A 24,045-nucleotide genomic window follows, 5' to 3' on the forward strand; every position below is an offset into this window, starting at 1 on the left:
GGTGGCCATTTTTGTGCTAAATAAAATCATCAAATATCAAGCATTTCTGGCATTTATGGATGGATTTCGTTCAAACTTGGTACATATATTACATTACAGGTTCCTGATGCACATCATTTATTTTTGCAGATCGGATTCAAAATGGCTGTCTTGCGGCCATTTTGTTTTAATGATTGGGCTTCTAGAGCCATATCTCTTAAATGCTTTGACTGATTATATTCAAATTAAATATATTCGTTATACATCATGTTATATATATACATGTATTCAAAATGGCTGATTTTGAATACTGTTCCAGAGCAATATCTCTCAATATGGACAAGTACTTGTTTGACGATCAGATACAAATGTCAATCATTTTAATGTTAAAAAATCATATTCCTGACATGGTTATATTCCAGCTATATTACTATAAACAAAACTATATATCTTAAATTTGATAACTAACGGGAACTGTGCCATGCATGGCTGGTTGTGGTTAGTATTTGTTGGTTTTAACAGTTTTTAATGATTCAATTTGTTCTTCTACAGGTCTCTTTGTAGATGTTGGTGTAAATGCTTCTATCTTAGAACGAGTCAAACTATCCTATGAATGGGATGAAGTACAGACAGGAAAATCTTTGGAAAAAACTGTACAGAGTGTAGTAAGTACATATACATACTAGAGTTTTTGTATGAAAATGGTATATTCATTTGGTATGAAATTGCCAGTGAAAAAGTGAGTTGTATTATTATTTTACATGTTCATGTGGATTTAATTTACAAGATTTAATTTATTATTCATTGTCGCCAGCCAAGGTTCATTTATTTGCCCCACCAATATACATGTACATTGTAACCTCAATATAATTAACACCTTTATAATAAACTTCCTGATATAATGAACACATAACATGTCTCCCGCTTACAACAAACCCAGTGTATTATGTGCTTCAATATAGTGAACATTTCACTATAACAAACTAATTGTATGTCTCCCAAAGAGTTCGTTATAACGAGGCTACAGTGTATCTTGGCAGAATTCCCAAAATAATCCTGTATTTACTGTTGATGAAATCAACTTACTTTGTATTTCCATGGGGGATTGAATGCAAAATTAAATGTTTTTGTCAGGTAAAGTGCCTGTGCAATGCCCACCCACACGCTTCCCATTTTAGATCTGTGCCCCACTGAAATGGGCAATTATTGATTTTTTTGCTGAAAATGATTACTCGTATCCAAGTAAATTTGAGATATTTCCCGTGCTGTAGCCACGCCCACCTATCCTGAAACGGTCGACTGTTTCCGGATTTCCGACTCTCGCCGAAAGTGCACCACCAAATGCAAACATATGAGAGGAAGCCATACCCCTGGGCTGTACTTTTATATCACTGTGTCATTCAATGTACAACTGTACTTTTAAACGATATACATTTTTTAATCGTCGTTTCTTTTGTCTATTTTATTTTATTTTTGAGAGAGCGAATTTTTAGAAGTTGTTTTCACAACAAACTTTTATGATTGTTAAACATTGTGTTGTGGGCGGTTGCAGTAATGCGTATAGTCATAGTGTAAGTATTTCTACGTTTCCAATCGATCCGAAGGTGCGAAATCGGTGGACGAAAGCCGTGAAAATATCGAGAAAAGGTTGGGGTGGACTTCTTCCTAACAGCATCATATGCAGTGTCCACTTCACCTCAGATTCTTTTTTTTTTTAAAAACTGTCCTTGTCCATGACAAAACAACTAGGTTTTAACGAGAAACGCCGACAATACAAAACGTTTTCGAAAAAATAGATTCCGGACCAGCCCATGATCACTGAGACGGATTTCAGAAGGGAGAGAGACGTAGAGTACGTGTTTCAAATGATTTGATTCTTTTTTGCGATCCTGATTATCGCTTTATAGAGACCACCCGTGTTATGTAAAAGGTAGCAGTAATTTTGATAATGACACGAAAACGAAGCGTCGGACAAACAGGAAATTACGCAGCCCTCAGGCTGTTTTCATTTTCGCAGGCTAAAAGTGTTGCCTTTACTTGCAGCTTGATCGGCGTAATAATTTACGGAATAAGAATCCGGGCTTGAGCTGTCAATGTATTTTTTTAATATGTCATAATCATGAAAATCACGCTAAATCCACTCTGAATTTGTCTGTATGTAAGTCGCTCTCAATTACTTTTTGTTATCCAATTAAACGCCGCCATTCAAAAATTATTTCTCTAACCTGCTAAATAACAAGACGATTCAGCCGTCAAATTTGATTTTGTCCAATGCCGGAGTCCAGCGACAGTGTACAAACGTGCTCCGGTGACGGTGACGACCACGGTGACTAGCTACACCAAACCGGACATATTTCGCATCTGACTCAACCCCATGCAACAAACTTGATACTATGTGTTCATTATGGTCCATTCTTCCTCGACGAACAAGTACATAAGTGGCAATTTAGTCAAAAACGAGAAAACAGCACAAGAAATTTGCCTTATTTACACGTATCGGCAATGCAAGCTGCCCAGCGACTTCCCCTTCTGACATCACAAGGGGAATTTCTGTATGCAAATGAGAAGCTAATGAGGAGCCTCGTTTTAAAATACACAAAAATAAAGTTTCCGTAGACTGAGTTTAAAACACATTTTTTCACTTAAAAAAAATTATTTATGCTTAGAAACATAAAAATTAATAATATTTATGTATCAATGGATAATTTTAGGAGTGAAAATAGCAGCCATTTCACAGGCACTTTAAGCTGACAGTATGTTAGACAGCAAACTCTAATGGTTTAGTTTTGAAATTAATAGAGTTGTTTTTACAGGAAATTTAACTACCAGTATTTAATGAATCCAGCTTCGTGGCATACCCAATCAAATCATTCATACAGCTCTTCCTAACATGATCACGCACAGGTTCGGGGCCATAGATGTTAGGCTATAGTGAAACCTTGCGAATCGGACAATGCCAGTGAAAAATAAATGCATATATTGTGCTTTTGAACATATCCATATATTCCTCCTCTCTCTCCCTAGAGTATGAGGGAGTGGGGTATACTGACCAATTGTTTTATTATTAACAATGTCATAGATTTTATACAGTATGTAAACTCAAAGTTGTTATTATTACCAGGTTCCTGACTCTGATCTGAAGAATGTATATTTTTCAAAGCTTAGTGAATGGATTAATTTAATGCTGGGTGAAAACACAGATATGACAGCATCTTTAATTGGGCATAATATGCTAGTGGAACAGGTAAGTGTTGTTGTAAATCGTCTTTATGCATAGAACCTAAAATAGAGGGATATGAAACACTAACTAACATTGGTGTAACTGTTTATGTGTGTACAATGCTGCTTTGTATGCGTAACTAGCAAAGTATCTTTTATGGTCTATGCTTTATGAAAGATATTGTTCTTGTTAAAAAGTTTTTACTTGAATACATGTATATAAATTACTTTTATTAAACCTGAGTTTTCATAAGTCAATCCGCTGTTGATGATTAGGTTTGAACATTACTGTAAAATGACTAATTTTCATTGGTTTTAAATTTTGCTGTTTAACCATTTCAGGCATATTCAGTGGGTTTTAATTTTTAACAGTTTTATCCTTTAGATAATGTGTTCTATGCTCAATTTTACATATTCACTGGGTTTTAATTTAGCGCATTTTTCAGTCAGCGAAATTAGCAAAATTAAAACCCAGTGAATAATTAATCCTTTTACAGTACTCAGTAGCTTTTTAATTCATAGTAAAGTCTATCACAAAATTGTTTAATATACTTTTAATTTAATATTCAGGTAATTTGCTAGGTTTAATAATCAAACGTTTTAACTGCATTATAATTAAGAGATTTTTCATATCGTACAGCATTTGGAGATTGCAACCCACATTAATTCGTCTCAACAGCGAAAGTTTTTCATTTTTATTACCATAAATTATGAATATAAACTACGGTAGAACATAGCTTGATCTAGTGTTAGGTAATATATTCTTGAACTTGGTGCATATTTATTTATTTATTTATTTATTTATTTATTTATTTATTTGTTTGTTTGTTTGTTTGTTTGTTTGTTTGTTTGTTTGTTTGTTTGTTTGTTTGTTTGTTTGTTTGATTGTTTATTTATTTATTTATTTATTTATTAAGATATAATAAACTACTCTAAAATACAGCAATGTTAATCAACTACACAGAATGTTTAATAAAGCTAAAAAATATTACAAACACACAAAAGATCACAATAAACTTATACAGTACAATACAATACAATACACTAGCTAATATTGGTAAGAGGTAAACAAATATGAACTTTACAGTTATATACAGACTTCCTAATAGAGACATTGCCTTCTATCGTACTTCCCCGATCATAAGCCCAGGGGCCTGAACATGTAAAATCTGGGAAATTTAGGGGGTGGGCTTATACTCGAGGACCACCTAAGAAAAGATAATTGTAACCATCTTTTCTTCCACGAAAAATTATCCAAATTATATTTTTCGTTCTCAGTGAAAAAAATGCGAAACGACCAAGTGGCCATTGATTTCCATGAGACTTTTTACAATGAAGAAATAAACATATCATTGTTGAATTAATTTACCTTGTGTTGTTCTGCTCACTGTAATTACATGCTGCTCTTCTTTCATAGGTACTCAAGCTTGTCCACACGTTGGCTAAGTTTGGTTATTATGACAAAACAGAAGATATTTTAAATCTGTTGAAACCCATGATGAGTTTGATGGATGGTAGAAACGATAAGCCGTATCCCAATAGCACTTTACAAGGTGGTCCTGAAGTCAGGAGAGAAGTATTACAGCATTATAGAAGTAAACTTCGATTTGAACAAAGTCCTGAAGCAAAGGCTGTAGTAGATGCAAAATATATGTAAGTTCAGAATAATAACCCCTAAATATGGCGAAACTTTCAGGCTTGCTTAAATACTGAATTGAAAGTTTTGATACACTTACAACATTTTTTTTTGCAGGGCTATGGAAGTTGTGGATTTGTTCTTAAATTTTCGCTTCAATGAAAGACTAGATAGATTCATTGCAGACTTCAAGCATTTGTATAGTCATACACATTCCATAGAAACTAGAAAGAGCATGGTGAGTGGCTGTATAGCTGGTGTACTGCTTTATATGATGAAATTAATCATAGTTCAATACCAAACCTCAGTTCATATTGGGTTTACTTAGCTGTAGGATCTGAATATTGAAGGGCCAAGTATCTCTATCTTTTTGTATTGCCCAGTCTCATGTTTTGGGAAGTGCGGCCTCACATCAGAGCGATAATTTTCCATATCACACCCAACCCAGCGCACTCTGTTTTGATCAATCAAAACAAAACATGTCATTCTAAATTACGTCATGTGCTTGAGGTGAAATTGTAATACACCTATAAGGTATATGATAAAACTGCTTTTGTTGCCCTCAGTCATACGGCTTACGTGCCATCGCAAGCTTGGGCCTCGGCCTCGGCCGCAATATCTGTATCCAGTCTATAAAGATTAATAGTTCAGAAATTGTTGGGTTATATTTAATAATTATAATGAACTATGAATACTGCTGGTGTAAAACAATGGTTGTGTTTCCTTTTTCTTCAACTGACCATGTAAAACTACTGTAGAATGGCTAATTTTCACTGGGTTTAAATTTCACTGATTTACCATTTCAGGCATATTCAGTGGGTTTTAAATTCACGGTTTCGTCATTTAGATAATGTGTTCTATGCTAAATTTTACATATTCACTGGGTTTTAATTTAGCGCATTTTCCAGTCAGCGAAATAAGCTAAATTAAAACCCAGTGAATAATTACCCCCTTTACAGTATTCAAAAAATAATTGTGTACAAACTGAGATATATAAGAGATAAAATGCATTGAAATATTGTCTTGGCAGTGACTGAAGGATCTTGTTTAGATTCCATATATTAGAGGGCGGTGGTTGTCACACAGTTAGTGTTCGAATTTTGTGTAAACAATGAATTTTACATGCATTGTATACTACTGCTTATTTCGCTGTCTGGAAAATGCGCTAAATTAAAACCCAGTGAGTATGTAAAATTGAGCATAGAACACATTATCTAAATGAAAAAAACTGTGAATTTAAAACACACTGAATATGCCTGAAATGGTAAATCAGCAAAATTTAAAGCTAGTATGTCGCTATTGGTCTCGCATCGAACATGACACAGTGCAACGTTCACCGCTGTGTAACACATTGTATTACACATACAAATATATCATGTATAATTGTCTTTTCTAAATTAGTAATGTGTGATTAATACTTTTGATAGCTTTTTGGTGGATCAGACTTGCAAGCATTGTTGAGAGAAGATTTTGATCCAGAGATGCGTGATAAAAAGTAAGTAATGTGTGTAGCATTTTAGACTTGTGCTAAATTATAGATTATGTTGATAGTTAATTATTCTAATTCAAACTATAATTTAAACTGGTAACCATGCCCAAATTAACAATATCTTTGCATTGTAAATAGACCTCTCTAAACTCAAACTAAATTTTGTCAAAAATAATTTCAAACAACGCAAGCTATAAAATGATTATAACTCTTCTTTATTTTCAGCCATGCCAAGAAAGCTGTTTCTCTTTTGAGAGAAATGTTTAAAGAGACTGCTTACTTCAAAGGAGATGAATTAACTGAAATCTTACTGGTGAGTACATCGTCTCTGATTTTCTATTATATATTTTAATAATCAATATATTCAATGGTCAAATAATTTTACTTTTTATTTGTAGGACTTGTCACACTATAAATATGATAAGATGATTCAAGAGTCCATGTACTTATTAAACCGACGATACTCAGCATATTCAAATCTCTTCAATCGAGCTGTGCAGGCGCAGGTGAGATATTTGAACAAAGATTCAATTTATTCTGTACATTATATAAAACTTTTGAAAACATTGTGAATAATTAGCATTTCAGTATCGAAAGAGCTCTTGATATTGACATAGAACACTGGGAGGACTTGCAAACGACAGATCCAACTGGAGATGTACACTGTCCAGGCAACTAAAATCAGGTGAAACCAGACTGATGCGTATGCCAGAAGAAAAGCAAATCTTGCGAAAAGAACTCTGCAACAGACCTGAGTCAGTTTACAGATGTGTCGTATGTGGCAGGGACTGTCATTCTCATATAGGAATGTTTAGCCACAGTCGACGCTGTAGGGCTGATGTCAATTAGGATTTTACCATGGTCAATATTGACCAACGGAGGCCATAGAGAGTATTGAGTTTCAACTTATTTAATCACAATATTCAAATAAAAAACATTTGTGATGTTCATTTCATTTTATTCAATAGACTCATTTATCATTTAGTTAAAGGGCGGCAGTTGTCGTGCCGCGTCCTGTTCGATAAGGAACTCATAGCGCGTGACGACCACCACGTTTTAAGCTACAAAATGGTATATTTTTAATATCTCAATCATTAGTATTTGTTTTTAAACACCAACATTTTATAGATTACATGTACATATGCACAATTTTAGGAAATTCAGGAAATGCTACTAATTTGGCATATGCATGTCATTAATTTGATGTGTTAGTATTATTCTGTATACATAAGAAGGAGGAAAGTACATACTTGTCTGAGATTTTTTAATAATTGTTGCATAAATGGATGCATATTTTTTCGTTTTCAAGTACCTAAAATATTATTATTATTATTACTATTACTATTTTAAATCAGGTGTTGTTGACAGAAAGATCAGTCAGTGTTTTAAAGGAATGTGAGCAAAAGTTACCCATACTGAGAAGACTATCTGGAACTAAAATGAGTAGTGATCAGTGTGAACAGATGGGAGAAATCTTAGATACTCTTATTGGGTAAGTAGTGATCAGTGTGAACAGATGGGAGAAATCTTAGATACTCTTATTGGGTAAGTAGTGATCAGTGTGAACAGATGGGAGAAATCTTAGATACTCTTATTGGGTATGTAGTGATCAGTGTGAACAGATGGGAGAAATCTTAGATACTCTTATTGGGTAAGTAGTGATCAGTGTGAACAGATTGGAGAAATCTTAGATACTCTTATTGGGTAAGTAGTGATCAGTGTGAACAGATGGGAGAAATCTTAGATACTCTTATTGGGTAAGTAGTGATCAGTGTGAACAGATGGGAGAAATCTTAGATACTCTTATTGGGTAAGTAGTGATCAGTGTGAACAGATGGGAGAAATCTTAGATACTCTTATTGGGTAAGTAGTGATCAGTGTGAACAGATGGGAGAAATCTTAGATACTCTTATTGGGTAAGTAGTGATCAGTGTGAACAGATGGGAGAAATCTTAGATACTCTTATTGGGTAAGTAGTGATCAGTGTGAACAGATGGGAGAAATCTTAGATACTCTTATTGGGTAAGTAGTGATCAGTGTGAACAGATGGGAGAAATCTTAGATACTCTTATTGGGTAAGTAGTGATCAGTGTGAACAGATGGGAGAAATCTTAGATACTCTTATTGGGTAAGTAGTGATCAGTGTGAACAGATGGGAGAAATCTTAGATACTCTTATTGGGTAAGTAAATCTTAAATTATTTTACATCAGTATTGATCAGTAGTGTAATCAATGCACAAATACACAATTACTATGCAGGAGATTACAATACTTTCACCTGTGGTGGTGATTATTAACTTAAATCCTCTTGTCCGTCAAGCAAGTTTTCATTACAATGGGACAATGTTTTAGAACTCATTGCCATTATCTTTGAAAAGCATTACCACATAAAATAAATATATATCAAATTGTTCATTATAAGAAACTGTTTCACATCAATTTGTTCTTGATATATTGAAAACGGTATATTTAAATGAATAACTTGAATTCTAAAAGCTGGACAAGATTGCTCGAATACATACAGCCATTATCATGTTTCTCACCATAATTTTGTTCTCTCACACTATTTATGTTGAAATGCAATGCAGTACAATTTTTCAGTCATTCGACTATCATAATCTCACATTATGACTGTTTAACAAGTAAACCTCATTTCTGTGTTTGTAGTTTTTGTTCACTAGATGAAGAACCAGAAGAACGTCATCCCATGAACCAAACTATCCTGTACAATTTTGGTGTTTTGGCTGACATATTTGATATTGTGGCTCAAGAGATTGATGTAAGATTAATGGTAAGTGAAAATGCTTCCTTGGTGGCTAGTAGTGTAACCATGTGGCTCTATTTGCTCTAAGTAATGTTCAGTAGAAAAATCCTGTTGATTAGATAATAGTGGCATTCATGTTACAGATCTTGGCATGTTCCGAGAGTCTGGATTGGGTCGGCAAGTGCCAAAATGTGTGTGTGAACATATGCCAAAAAGAAATTCAATCTCGGTTCCAATAGAGAGTCGGGCATGAGATTTTGGTGTGATTTTGGCACGAGCCAAGTAGAACCCAATGTGGCTGGTTCTAACCAACTGCTGTAATTCCTCTCCAAACACAAAAGACACGTTTTGAGATCCCGTTACATGAATGTAGCAAATATGTATTGTACCAGGTTTATCCAATTCCACGTGGTTTCCTTAACCTCAATTAATCCTGATCATCTGTTACTGTGATAAAATAATAATTCATGTTATGTTATTTTCAATGCATGTTTAATTTCAATGAGTCTTCATGTATGTATGTATGAGTAATGAAAACTTAGATACAAATGGTCACCATGATTTTGTTGGGAACGAGAGCCACAAGACTTGTTTTCCATTCTCTCTCACCATCACATCTACTATTATACCATGGTTACAAAAAATTGAAGGTCAGTGGGCCTGATGAGAAGATAACGTGAGAGAAAAGAAAACTTTGAGTGACAAAAAGTCTTGTTGCTCTCGCTCTCATAGAGAACCCATCAGTAATTTGTGTTCAAGATCTGTTAGTGGAAATGGTGAACCCTTATAGGTGCAGATTAAGGTAGTGGCTTCCATTAAAATTCTAGATTATCAGATTTCATTAATTTATACAAAATGTGGTTTTAGTTGAGGCTATTGTTAATAAAACCTTGGTAAAAAATATTAGTGTCCAAATTAAATAATATTTTGAAAAAAAACTAGTTTTTAGTACAATGCTTTTTTCAGTAAAAATTAGGAATGGGAAATGATCTGGGTGTGATATTGGAAACTATATATACATGTACCTTTTAATACTAAAAGTGTTCTCAGAATAAAAAGAAATTGTGTTTATCGTGATTACATAATATACACATGAAGTGAGAAATAGGCAACACCTATCATGGATTTATAGTAGCTTCAAATAATAATTTGTAATTTAAATGCATTGATTCTTCTTGAAATAATATAAATTAAGAAATATATAAAACATTTTTCATAGGGTAAAGTTTGTGATCAAGATTGGCTTTGACATTTTAGTGTACGAACTTGACATTTCTTTTTTCAATAAACAGCAACAACTGAAGGGCACCAATAAACTAAAACATGTTCAGGTACGAGTAATTGTTAATACGGTATTGTGAGTGGTGTCTATAACCTGTGTTTTGTTTGTGTGGGCTAATTCTCACTCTAACTAAAATCTAAAGTCTTTGCTTTGTACGTGATATTGTTCATGCACATCTCTTGTTTGCATTTTGATTGTTACTATCAATGAGCTGAACTCTCTGGACAGTGGACTATCTTTGCATGTCTGCACGGAAACCATTTAAACAACACAATTATTGAAAACTGACAATAAATGTATTACTAAATTATAATACTTTGTGTTAATATTACAATATACATTGTACAAAGAAAATTGTTAAAAATTACTTAAAAGTTAATGTATCTACAATTTTGATAAATGTACATAGTTTCTGTATATTTGTTTTCAAAGTAGGTAGCAAAAATAACATACCCCAGTAATACATGGCTGGCCAATACGAGCTAGCCTACTGTCAACTCTTCAAATGAATAATACAGTGCTTATCAGCATGATATGACAATGAGTCTTAACACATCTCCTACTGAGCCCATCTGTGGAGGCTTTCAGGAAGTGGGGTGGGAGGTGTACATCTCTGCTTCTTCACAATGTGACTATTACAAAACATTTGTAATTGTATGTTAACGCACTGAAATGTGCACCCTTTGTCTCCCACTTCTTTGACCTTTATCAGTGATTACGTAACTTTACTTTAGATCATTTCCTGGTTTGTGCTATTTTAGTCAGTATCCCATAAACCATCTTGTGTTTACATTTTGCCATCTTAGCCAGTCATTACAGTTTGCTTCATCATTTTGTATTTTTTTCCCTCTGTACTTATTTTATGTCTTATTTATTTATCAATAAATACAGCTGGGGGGGGGGGGGGTTGTCACACAGGGAATCCATACTCTGTTTGGGCAACATGTCGCACTTGTCCTGAGATGATTTGGAAGTTACGACTCGCTGCAGGACATAGGCCTCAATGACGCCTACACATGGAGTCCCCTTAGATGGCGCCCTCACTCAAGTACCACATCGTTCTTGCCATGATGGTGGTCAAAGGCGACCGATATCATGGAATAGACGGCTAAGCCGCTTGCATGCCGAGGCTCTTGATCCCCCCTACTTTTCTCGCATATCAATCTCTTGTGTCATTTCTAGTGTGTTAACACTTGTAAACAATGCAGTAACACACTGTAATAAAATAGTCGAGAATGAATTTTTCTGGGTTGAATTACATTTCCTAAAATTGCCTAATAATGAGAGAATTGGAAACATATTAAGAGAGAAATATAAGATCATAGCTGTGACAGAAGTGTCTATGGTTAAAAAAAACCATATTTTAATTATTCATAATACAATGATTGGTTCATGTATTTAGCAATTAGCAAGTGCAAGCACAAAGACTTAAATACATGGTAAATTTTGCCAAGTATATAAAAACACTTGCAGTCCAATTGTGAAGCACAACTTGATTATTTCTGTGACTACTGCAGCTACTAAACTATTTCTTTCACATTGACTTCAAATTTAAAGTGTGACGCGGAACTGGCACCAGGAAGGGTTTTGGTATGTATGCTGACTGCCTGTGTATGTCCTTTACTTTTGCAGTTGTATCATGATGATGATAATGCTAACTTTTATAATATTGTACATGTTATAACATTCTAAGTTTAGTGATATCTTTAATTTTGTAAATTTGAAGATTTATACGTTCTATTAGTAGTGTTGGCAAAAATGTTAATCATTCGGTATACATTGAATGAATGCTTATTTTGGTTTAATGTGACTTTCTATTGGGGAAAAGCTTCTAATAGCAGCTAATAAATTATTTCAAACACAAAATTGAAGTACTTCTACTTTTATATTGCTATTTTCTAGCAGCATTATAACTACCAGTACATATATAGAATAGAATAGAATGGAATAGAATAGAATAATGCTTCATATATGCCTCCCTTGCTTTAGTCTTGCAGGCATTTGATTAATTGCTCTCGCAAATTGTATGTTGTGCCCTCGGTGCTAGTGGTCTATGGTGCTTTTGTTTTTATATGAGCCCTTACATTGTTAAGACAAAGTTAGACAAATATATGCGATAACTTTAATTTTGTAAATTTGAAAATTTATATGCTCTATTAGTACAATGTAGTGTTTGTGCTTTAATGGCCAAAATTTTATTCATCCGGTTTACATTGAATGCTTATTTTGGTTTAATGTGACTTTCTATTGGAGACAAGCTTCTAATAGCAGCTAATAAAATATTTCAAACACAAAATTGAAGTACTTCTACTTTTATATTGCTATTTTCTAGCAGCATTATTACTACCAGTACATAAATGCTTCCCTTGCTGTAGTCTTAATTGCAGGCATTGATTTCCTTAATTGCTCCTACAAATTGTGTGTTGTGCCCTCGGTGCTAGTGGTCTATGGTGCTTTTGTTTTTATATGAGCCCTTACTTAGTTAGACAAACATATATGCGTATTGAATGTCTTTCCATTTCTAGAGCAATAAATAGAATTGTAAATGTCTTTGTCTTATCTGTTTCCTTTTTTGTTATATATGTCTACTTCAAAAACTAGAAATGCATAGATCATTTAAAAATGTTGTATTAGAGTTCTTTATCTAAAACATTAATAATATTGAATTTAGTATAAATATCCATTATAAAGACTGCTAGGAAACAACATACATACATACTGAGATGAACATTGAATTTCTCTTCTTACTCTGTTGCCAGCAATTTGCTGATGTTAGGAAGTATATTTATCAATATATACTTGCTATACTGAGATCTTACCAAGTTGATTTAATTATTAAAAACAAACATGGCATACAGTTTGAGTACCAGATTCAAAACTTCATACCTATTCACTGACTGGTAAAAAGCATTTTTGTTAATGAATGTGGGAGTAGTTTTGAATCTCACTTCTGACATTGTAATTTTTTTTTCTTTTTTCCAAAAAAACAAGTTATGCTTGAACAATGTATTTATTTAATTATTTTCACTAAATTTTCATTTATGATTAATACTAGTATATGCATATATGCTTAAGTTTCCCCATGTCTAATGTAAGTAAATTATTTATTGCTTGTAAAGAAAGCCAGACAAGGTTCAGAATAAACTGTAATATTATATATACTTTATCTGTAGTCTCAAGGCAAATCAAAAGTAGCTGTAAGTTATAGTAGAAGTATTCCACCATTTATTGTATCATTTTGATATTCTCCTGAAAGCACAATCAAGCCTATTGTTTTTTTAAATCCCCTAAAAGTTACTAGTTTCACATAAGATTTCATTTTTTATTTTTAAAAATTAACTAATAAATTTCGAGGCACACTTTTTCATCACTTTTATCAAAGAAGTTGTTGATCACATTCTGCTTATAGCTTCACCCATCTTGTAAGTGATGGAATTTGATATCACATCGCTGCTATCTTTTAAAGTCACATCCATGTTTTAAATGTAATGGTACATAATACAAAGGAAATCATTGTGCAATTTCAGTTTTGAGTTTTAGTCTTCATTTGTTTGTTTTCCACATTATTCTGTATGTTTTCATTCTACATGTGTCTTGTAGCACCAATGTGTGTTGTGCTGTTGTTGTTGCATGTTCTTAAGAATTGTTTGTCTCTCTTTATTATTCAGCTTGGTTTTTGACTAATGCTTGTCTGCTGGTTTCAATTCAACATTCATAAATTTACCCTAAAACTGGTATTTCTTTTGAGGTATTCAAAACATATTTTACTCACTGTACATGTGCGATGGGACGAGAAGGAACAAGAGAGTTTTCCATCCTATCAGGAAATCATGACAGTACATGCAGTTAATAATATTAAACTTTCCTGTTTTAATAATTAATTGTTTATCCCACCAGGAACAATATTCTGGGTTACAAGCAATCTTCAAGAAGTGTTTCGCATTCCTTCAAGTTATGGCAAGGTAATTTAGGGTAGTTATTTATCAAGACTGTATATATATGGCTATTGTGAGTATAGTGACCTCTAAGCTGATATGTGTCACTGATGCAGTTACCGTAGTTAAGTTTATTCCTGGATGCATCATTGACACAATGGATAATATTAGGAAACACAAATTCCAAATATGGAGTGATTATGCACATAAGCGTCCTCTAATAATAAAAACAAACATGGCTGCCCCCAGGGTTTGACCGGACTCCACACAAAGAAGTTCGCTGATTCTGCTCCAAGCATTTTGGATTTTGGTATTCCCATGATGTATCCTTAGAAGGAAAAGATGTATAATAATAAGGTTATTATTAGGATACTGGAAACTATGCATTCAGACAGTACATGGTCACATCAACCTCTGCTGCGTGTCAATCAATACTTCTGCTCTACTGTCTTCGCGCATACTTTCCAGTATCGTAATAACCTCATAGTAATTTGAGATATGGTAAAATGAATTCACATTAAATTAAATAAACAAGTGTAAAAACAAAAAATGAAATCAGATGCCACATTGATTACATTCACATGTTGTTCCTAGACTGCATTTTTCACTGAATTACTGTATGTATCAACTTGATACTTGTCTCTGACCTGCCTAGTTACAGTGGACAAGTTAAAATCTGTACTGAGTGCATTTTTATTTTTATGTTATACACAGGGGAAATGAAATCGTACAAAAGAGATTGTATGACAGATTAGATGTTCTACTCGATGTCAAAGGTGCTGAAGCTGAAATGGCAAAGGCTCTTACAGAGGTCAGGAAACATGTCCAACTCCATACTCAGAATCATTTGTTTACAGATTTATTCATTTTAGGTCAAAAAAAACAAAAACATTTTGCTTCTCATTATTGCGCATGTCATTTTAAAACACATTTTTTTCTTGATTTTGTGTACTGGTATAAAGTATGCCTCATACAATTATGGTAGAATTGGAAAATGTGTTGTTTTCTGTTTCAGAGGATATTTTGTTTCTCCAAATCAACTTTAAATGCATGTTTTTAAAAAAATCATTTAATAATTGTTAAACAATGAACTTGTATCTTGTTGTGGTATTAAATCTAAAAAACCTTTTTTTCTTAGCCAAAAGGCAGAAATAAGGGTTAGATAAGATGCTTGTTGTTACTTGCATATTTTAAGATAGTGGTAGTTTATTACAAAAAATATGTTTTATTATTATAATCACATAAACATCTGTTGCAAGAAATAATTTATTTTTATAAATCATATTTAACAATACCAAAAATAAATAAATAATGGTTTGTTTGTGTGTTTTTATTTAAGGTATTTACAGGTAATAAGACGACATGCTTAAAAATCAGAATGCATCAAGTCCAGAAAGTAATGCATCTTGTATCACAACATTTAAATGAAGTGCCAGAGTTTCTTGAGTTGCTCAATGCTATTGTAAAGGTATGTTATTATTACCATTTCAATTATAGAGCTAAATTTCATACCAAAGTCATTGTCACTCCCCTGCCTTAGCCTTTTCACCACCAGTTCCTTCTTTTCATCACACATTCACAAAATAGTCCCGCCCATAGTCTGCACTTTCCATCAAAAGATTTAGACAAAAATAGAAATTTTTTTTAGTAAAAACTGAAAATTGACTCACATTTATCTGTTGGCTCTAAAATTAGGGATAATTCATAGAAATATTGAAGAAAATAAGAAAAAAGTGCAGAAAAATTAGGACAAGAAAATCTGGTAGTGAAAAGATTAGAAGGTTTGAGCTGAATTGAAGATTATGTCGTGTTCATCATATTTTCGTTGTTATTGGTCCATGCCATCAGGCAGACCAAAAATAAAAAATGAAAATCGGGTCACTGGACAATTTTTTGAGATGTGTTTGCACAGTGAAAATGTTTTTTTGTTGTTATTTCAGGCTATAATCTCTCTAAATTATTATTACAAGCAGGAAAAAGATGTATATAAATAATAAGCTCATCACAAGTATACCGCAAACTATGCACTAAAGCTGTACGTTTTACATCAACTTCCGCTATGTGTCAATCAAGACGATCACCATTCAGCCTGCATGCATACAACTGTACTTGGCGGTATTTTTTTGATAACCTCCCACATACAAAATTTGAATTTAGCTTGATTTTCTCTGACACAAAAAAATAGTGCACATTTGTCCTTCGCAAAAATTAAAGAAGAGGGACCTTTATTTCTGTGCAATGCTCTCAAGTGATATAAGGAAGAAATGTGTTAACTCCATATTGGATTATGGGATCGAAAATTTAACTATAGAGGGCTTTTCAACATCTCTTTGCAAAATTCAATATGATAGTGTTTAAATGTTTTGAATACTTTAAAAATGACTTAATTATTCACTGAATTTTAATGTTGCTATTTTTCCCTGATGAAAATGTTAAATTAAATGCATGTGAACATGTAAAATTACAATGGAACTTTAAAATCTAGTGTATATGATAAAAATATCAGAATGGTACAATCAAATATGAGTAAAAATTAAAGCTTTTACAGTAACTGCAACCCACCTTTAATTTTCCTTGAGAAAAATGTTCTAACATCATGAGACAAGATAAAAACATGAAATTCTGTTGAAGTGTACTTTTCACGGAGTTCCATGAGTCACAATCACTTCTGCAAAATTGTATCATCTTATATTGAAAACAATTGTGGTACTAGTATTTGCTTGTTTGTTGTGGTAACATGCATTTATTGCTTGCTAAGATTATTGTTATTGTAGAGATTTACACTTCCACTGATTGTTATTGTGTTTTGATTTACAGGTTGAAGAACTGAACCTTCCAATCAAACGTAATCAATCCTACGTGATGAAATTCTTTATGCAGTACAGACCAGAAGTTGCATATATCATAGATCAAACACCAGAAGAAAGGTATGTATATTACAAATATAATTATTGTAATATTATTACAATTTGGTTCATGTGTGTTTGCTTGATATTGTTCGTGATAGCAACAAAAATCACTGTTGATAATGTTCATGTTGCAGAGAAAAAGTACTACTTTCTGATGAAAGCAACCCAGATTTGATATACATGTCGGCATTAGTGGATGTATTAGCAACATGTGCAGAGGTAAGTAAAATAAAAAAAAATGTAATAATATTTTAAAGTAAATGATGCACTATTAGTCAATTTTATGGCATAGAATGACAACCTTTTAGTTACTGGTGAAATACATATGACTGTAAGACTATTAATCTAACAACTGTTTTCTATGTTTTAGGGTGAGAATAGATTCATTGAGTCTATCTGTCAAACGATCTTTTCATTGGATGAGTTGCTATCTATATTGTCCAATCCTAATATCAGCAATAAGATTAAGAAACCATTTGCTCGGTTCACCTTGTGGGTGTACTTGAATACAGCTGGTGGGATGGTTGATAGCGGTGCTGAAGATATGCCCCATGATAAGTAAGTATTAACAATTTGAAATAGTTATTTGAAAATAATAATAACAATTTATCATACACCTTGTATTGCCCGGCCATGTAACGCTACGAGAAGTGTGCCCTCGCATCAGGGCAATAATTTCTCGTATCACGCCCGGCCCAGTGTGCCCGCCTTTCATCAATCAAAACTGAACACATCCTTCTAAATTACGTTGTGTGTTTGAGGTAACGGCATCGTAAAATTGTATACATCTATGAGGTATATGATAAAACTTTCATGGTCTGGATACGGCTTTTGCTGCCCTCGGTTGTATGGCTTACATGTATGTGCCCTCGCAAACTCGGGCGATCTCACTGCATAACCTTGGGTTGCAAAAGCTGTATCCAGTCCATAAGGCCAGACTTTTTTTATTCCTTGTTTCTCGAGTTTTTATAAGGCTATTTTTTTGAATTCTTTTTTTCCATTAGATTTGTGTGATTCTCAAAGAATTGTAAGTGAGATCATTGATCAGAGAGAAGAAATGAAATTAAATTTTATGTATAAGCTTGTTTCTCATCTGCGCGAGACTTCAAACCTTTGATCATGATACTCCCATGAAAATGCAACTTGGATTTGTTATGCGACGGGCAGAAAAAAAATGAAGATAAAAAGTTTTTTTAAGCAATTTTTTGCACTTACAAGTCGACAGGCGCGAGAAATTACGCTGAAATGAAATTTTATTTTTATTTCATTTTCGGCTCCTGTTCGTTCAGCGAGTTCGCGAAACAAGGGATAATAAAAATCTGGCCTAAAGAATAATATTCCCCATCTTAGTTTTTGTACAGTTGTCCTACTCCACATTGCATACTTGCAACAGACATTCTGTCCTCAATTGTATCACTAGTTGCACTGTTATTTATGTTATGATTTGATCAACTCTTCATATTTTTTTTGTAGGCGTTTTTGGGGAATAATGGAAAATATGACTAAAGAATTTGAGAGCCTCATTGAGTATATGAGCAATAATAAAAGCAAAGTAAAACAACAATTGAAGAAGGCACCAGCCAAGGTAGATCCAACAGAAGATGGCAAAAATCATGCTACATTGCATTATATATTTGATGGAATGTTGCCCATGATTCAGGTGAGAAGATTATTACAATTATTTTGGATCACATTTAATTTATTCAATCAATATTAACACTGCGTAATAAATTATGAATAAACACACAAATCAGAACTGTTTATGCATGACAGGTGTAATTTCAAAATATGTTTTGACAAGTATAAAGTGAACTTTGATTTTACCTGTAAATATGAATGATTTAACAATTCACTTCATCATAACTGAAGAATTATGTTATTTTTTATTTTCCCAGGTGTTCTTTATGCAGTTTTATAGAATTGATAAAGAACAATACCCTGACGAACCAGATAAAGTTGATAAACTTGCGACAACTGTGCTGGTATGTATGTCACAGTCAATACTATATACATAATAAGACTTTTAGTGCAATAATGTGCTGACCTGTATCGATAATTTTCTGAGATCTGACTCATCTGTTGTCATTTCAGTATTTTTGTTCCTTCTTTTTCACTGAGAAATATTGTGATTTCATCTCAAAAAGCACCTTGAAACAGGTGCAGAATGTACCTGAAAACACAATACATGAAATTACAAGTAATATTCCCCGGATTTCCCAATTTCACTTAGAAAGCTGGGAGCCTGATTGTAAAAATAAGGCTTAGAGGGAATGCTGATTTGATATGATGTTTAAAGGGTGGTGGTTATCGTAAAATTTAAATTTCATGTAAACAAAAAATGTATTTTACACACTTTGTGTATGAGTCCCATAAAGACAAGGATGCAGCAAGAAGACCACCATCCTGTAATGTGTTCTCATTTTAACTGTCATTAATGATCATGATTCACCATCAAATCCAAATTCATTTCGATTTGAAGGTCAATGAAACTTTCCTTCAACACAATGCTGCATCAGATATTAAAACACCATTGATGATAGTCATGCAGCTACTGATTAGTTATTATATTAAATTATATCATTCCTTTTACTTTAAATTATGATTTATTCTTTTTGTAGAATTTTGTAAAGGTTGCTGGTGAGTTGTTATCTAATATGACACATATGAAAACAATGGTGTCTGCAAGTACTGCTTTGTTAACTGCATCAACTCTGGATATCAAGGTAGGTGATTTCTTCAATGTAATCAATGTATTGCGTATTCGAATCTGGTAATTGTGAGAAAGTTAATCGTAACTTGTAATTGTGGTTAAAAATGTCTTGTCGGCAAAATATAATGTTTTCTCTTTGGCATGTGAAATTATATACATAATATAATAAATGTGAAAGTTATGGTACATTTTTTGTATTTGCAAAATCTCGACATCAAATTTATTTGCCGATAGCAACATCACTGAACAGTTTCATAGATTCAGTTGTGATTGAGTTTTCAGCATCTTAAGGTGTCATCAAGTCACAGAATCTCATGTGGGTTTCTATATTTGACGGCCTAAGATAGGCTAATACACAAAATCATTATTTGATGTGAAGCATTTTCTGTTACAATTAGTCTGATATGCACACCAGACTTTTGGGTTTCTCTCTGTATAGCCATTAGGGGCCTTCCTTTTGAATTTATAGAACGATTATTTTACTTGTGATTTCACTGCATCTGAGAAAACTTCAACATTATATACTTCCTACTATTAAAGGTTGTAGTTGTATTTAGCTCACACCTGTAGCATGTCAGCTTTCAATCAGTATACTAGCTGTAACTCACAAATGCAGTAAATTTTAGACTTCATTTTTTGCGCCAATATACTTTTATTAAATATCACGCTGTGTTGAATAGTGATACATGTATTCATGTAGATTTGATTCAACAATTTGGGAAATGTGCCATTCTTTCCCCTTAAATCTACTTCTCATAGTGACACTATGAATGTCACAATTAATACACCACATGCAACTATCATTAGTCTCAATCTCAATATGCAAGATACAACATTTTTTCATGAAATTTGCCTGATAATCCAAATTTTTTAATTGCATTTCTGTACCTTCAGAGCAAGTTTAGTTAATTTTTTTTCATTTTACCTATTCCTAGTCAGTGTTATTTACATTTTCATCACTGTTTTTCTATCACACAATATGATATACCCCATAATATTTCATGGAAGTTTTTTTTCTCAGTTACCTCTTTCTTCCGCATTTTAGCACTGAGATATTTTTCCGATCAAATCTTTTTAACCTGTTCTTTGCACTGTCTTAACCAACATCTTTTTTTTGACTGCGTAACCTAATCCTGTGACAGTTTGAGGTAACTTGTATAAAAACAATGTTTGTCTCAATAACAAACTTTGATATACATGTCGGCATTAGTCGGCATTCATTTATCTTTTAATTGTATTGCTTCTTTGTATTCTATTGAAAGTGGTTATCAATAGTTTTCTATTAATCACTTATTACTAATTAAACAACTAAATATCACTTTTTCTTCACTTTCTATCAATTATCATTAACCATGATGCATTGCAATTTGTGTTTCTCATCATCGCACATTTCAGTTTGAAACCAGTCTTTCTTCATAATTTTATATACCAGTGAAGTGTACCACATACTGTATAATGGAGGGAATATCTATTGTGTATTCTGAGTTCATGTATTTCTGTTTCAAAAGATGCTTTTAAAAATTCAAATCATGTTATGCCTGAATTTGAACTGAGAAGAAACAAATGTCATAGCGACGTAGTATTTTTTGCAATTTTCCAGACACAATAATGTGGTATACGCATTTGAAGATGGTTAATTTTGATGAAGTGAAAAAGGTATCTCATCACAATATTCCCCTCTCCAAAGATTGGCATTTTGACATTGTGCTATAAAAATTGAATTTCCAGTTCAAATTCAAATCATTCAATTTTTTCGACAGAGTTTGATTCTGTTTTTTTCACATAATATATAAGATCTTGCAGTGGTCAGAAAATCATCTATTGAGATAGATATGTTACTTCTTTGTGTATCCTGTCATGGTTATGACCATCAAAAACCCATTTCATATAATTTTCAGAAATATTGTGTTTTTGTAAATACCAAATTTACAGTACATTTGAAATTTATATGAAAGTACTAGCATTTCACAAATGTTTAATTCATGGCAATAACCACCATAGGTACATTTGTAACTAATTTATATGTGAAATGTCATCCCAATAGAAGATAACAGCTGTGGTAAATGTTCCCTTGAATAGTTTATGCAACACAAATTGCAATGCATCATTTTACATGTATATTACATATATATAATTTCTTCTACACTTTGTGAACTTGTGAACTTGTATGTATTAACTTCAGCAAATAGTGTCTGAGTCTTCTCACGCAGCCACAAATACTATACATGCAGTATGTCAACATTTATATGATACATGTGTCAAGCTGTGAAGAAGAGACTGGATAAATACAATTTGTGAAATATATTTTATAGTATACTGTATTATTGTACATCTAGCACCAAAAACAATAAAATTCACTGCTTTGTACAAAACCATATTTGCATTTATTGCAAAACATATTTGCACGTGTGTGAATGTTCGAATTTCCCTTCATATGGGGTAAATTATGTCACCAGTATTATCACTCAAGCTCTGTCAATGAACACAAATGTTTGAACAACACAAAACATTTTTGATTGTCCTTTAAGGCTATAACTCATTAATCTCATTAACTCATTAAATTATTAATACAAGCAGGAAAAAAAATATAATAAATAGTGAGGTTATCACCAGAATACCGCAAAGTATTATCTCAGGCAATTCGGGATCACATTAACCTCCATTGGTCAATAAAATTACCGCACTGCCTTCTTGCATACTTTGCGGTAACCTCATAATACTGCTTATATGAACTTTCAATATTTAGACGAAACAAAACAGCTGATGATGTGTTTTATACTTGTCATAGGTAATGGAAGATTTCAAAGCCAAATATACCCATGGTGGACGCTCACAAGATGTGAGGAGTGATGCACAAAAGGTAGCTGAACTTTGTTTACCAAAAGAAATGATTAATACATCTTAAATAACAGCGATTGAATGTGTCATGTTACATTATTAAAGTTAGAACTGTGATTTATTTATAACTCTGATTTTTCCGTTCATTCATTCATTCAATCAATATTTAATTCTGTACTTTATATTTATAGAAATATGAAGATTATTATAAAGCTGAAGAGGAGGTGAATGATTTGTTAAACTTGTTTGCCAATAACTACAGTTTGTCTTATGGTGGTGAGAACACAGTGAGTGTGCAACTTAAAAAAGACAGTGATAATACACGAGGTGAGACTACAATTTTTTTATCTCTATCATTACGTAATCGTTAATACTGTTCAGTATAGTCTGAGCAGGTATTTGTTAACAACTTTGAGTATAGTTACTGTGTGTGTTAAACTGAGAATTGGGAAAGTATATCACTTATCCAGCTCAGTCTATGATTTCAACAGCTGGCCTTGATTATTAAAATGTCATTGTTATGAGGATTTAGTTAACCCAATGTTGTAGCATATGGTCTTGTTCATTGCCCATGTGTATGTTACAAATACAGATATATAAACAGCAGGAAGGTTATTACGAGAATACCTCAAAGTATGCACGAAGACAGTACAGCGGGAGTATTGACTGATGTGCAGTGGAGGTCGATGCGATGGTGTACTGTCTGAGTGCATACTTTGAGGTAATCCTCATAATAACCTTATGATTATACATGTTTTCCTTTCAAGGATACATCATGGGAATGCCAAAATCAAAAATGTTTAGAACAGAATCAGCGAACTTCTTTGTGTGAAGCCCGGTCAAACCCTGATGGCAATCATGTTTGTTTTTATTATTAGGACACGCTTATGTGCGTAATCAATTCATATTTGGAATTCGCATTTCCTAATATGGTAGGATGAAAATACCGCAAATTAACTTATGACATTACGGTGACAGATGTATAATATATATGTAATTTTCTTTTTCAAAGAATACACTGAAATTGGTGGTGATGAAGAACTTCCTCTTGGTGAAGAATTTCAAGAACACGTAAACTGTTTCATATACAAAAGTTCCCATAACAGTTTACCAATACAGAATTTGAAAAAAAAGAAGAAGAAACAGACAGAATCCAAATATGAACTTGCCAGCAAACTGGTAGAAGAACTCTTGTAAGTACCTCTACATACCTCCCACTTTTAGTAGATATTAAGATTAATTTATTAAAAAACTGGACTCGTATCAGTATATTGCCAGTAAATA

The 24,045-nt window shown here is 32.9% G+C and overlaps 1 protein-coding gene across 1 annotated transcript in view; it reads left to right on the plus strand.

The window, feature by feature from the left end:
• Positions 1-24,045, plus strand: part of LOC100375107 (inositol 1,4,5-trisphosphate-gated calcium channel ITPR3-like) — a 94,691-nt gene that overhangs the window by 51,083 nt on the left and 19,563 nt on the right. The window contains exons 23-43 of the mRNA XM_085498690.1: positions 532-644; positions 3,101-3,223; positions 4,616-4,851; positions 4,952-5,072; positions 6,262-6,329; positions 6,549-6,636; positions 6,722-6,829; positions 7,679-7,815; positions 8,991-9,114; positions 14,267-14,331; positions 15,019-15,115; positions 15,644-15,772; positions 17,122-17,231; positions 17,348-17,432; positions 17,584-17,771; positions 18,687-18,873; positions 19,109-19,195; positions 19,832-19,936; positions 22,712-22,783; positions 22,953-23,088; positions 23,774-23,954. Coding sequence (XP_085354816.1) covers positions 532-644; positions 3,101-3,223; positions 4,616-4,851; positions 4,952-5,072; positions 6,262-6,329; positions 6,549-6,636; positions 6,722-6,829; positions 7,679-7,815; positions 8,991-9,114; positions 14,267-14,331; positions 15,019-15,115; positions 15,644-15,772; positions 17,122-17,231; positions 17,348-17,432; positions 17,584-17,771; positions 18,687-18,873; positions 19,109-19,195; positions 19,832-19,936; positions 22,712-22,783; positions 22,953-23,088; positions 23,774-23,954 — 2,560 coding nt within the window. The remainder of the gene's footprint in view (positions 1-531; positions 645-3,100; positions 3,224-4,615; positions 4,852-4,951; positions 5,073-6,261; positions 6,330-6,548; positions 6,637-6,721; positions 6,830-7,678; positions 7,816-8,990; positions 9,115-14,266; positions 14,332-15,018; positions 15,116-15,643; positions 15,773-17,121; positions 17,232-17,347; positions 17,433-17,583; positions 17,772-18,686; positions 18,874-19,108; positions 19,196-19,831; positions 19,937-22,711; positions 22,784-22,952; positions 23,089-23,773; positions 23,955-24,045) is intronic.

Source organism: Saccoglossus kowalevskii, chromosome 1 (assembly GCF_978046115.1).
Source record: "Saccoglossus kowalevskii chromosome 1, keSacKowa6.1, whole genome shotgun sequence".
NCBI lineage: Eukaryota > Metazoa > Hemichordata > Enteropneusta > Harrimaniidae > Saccoglossus > Saccoglossus kowalevskii.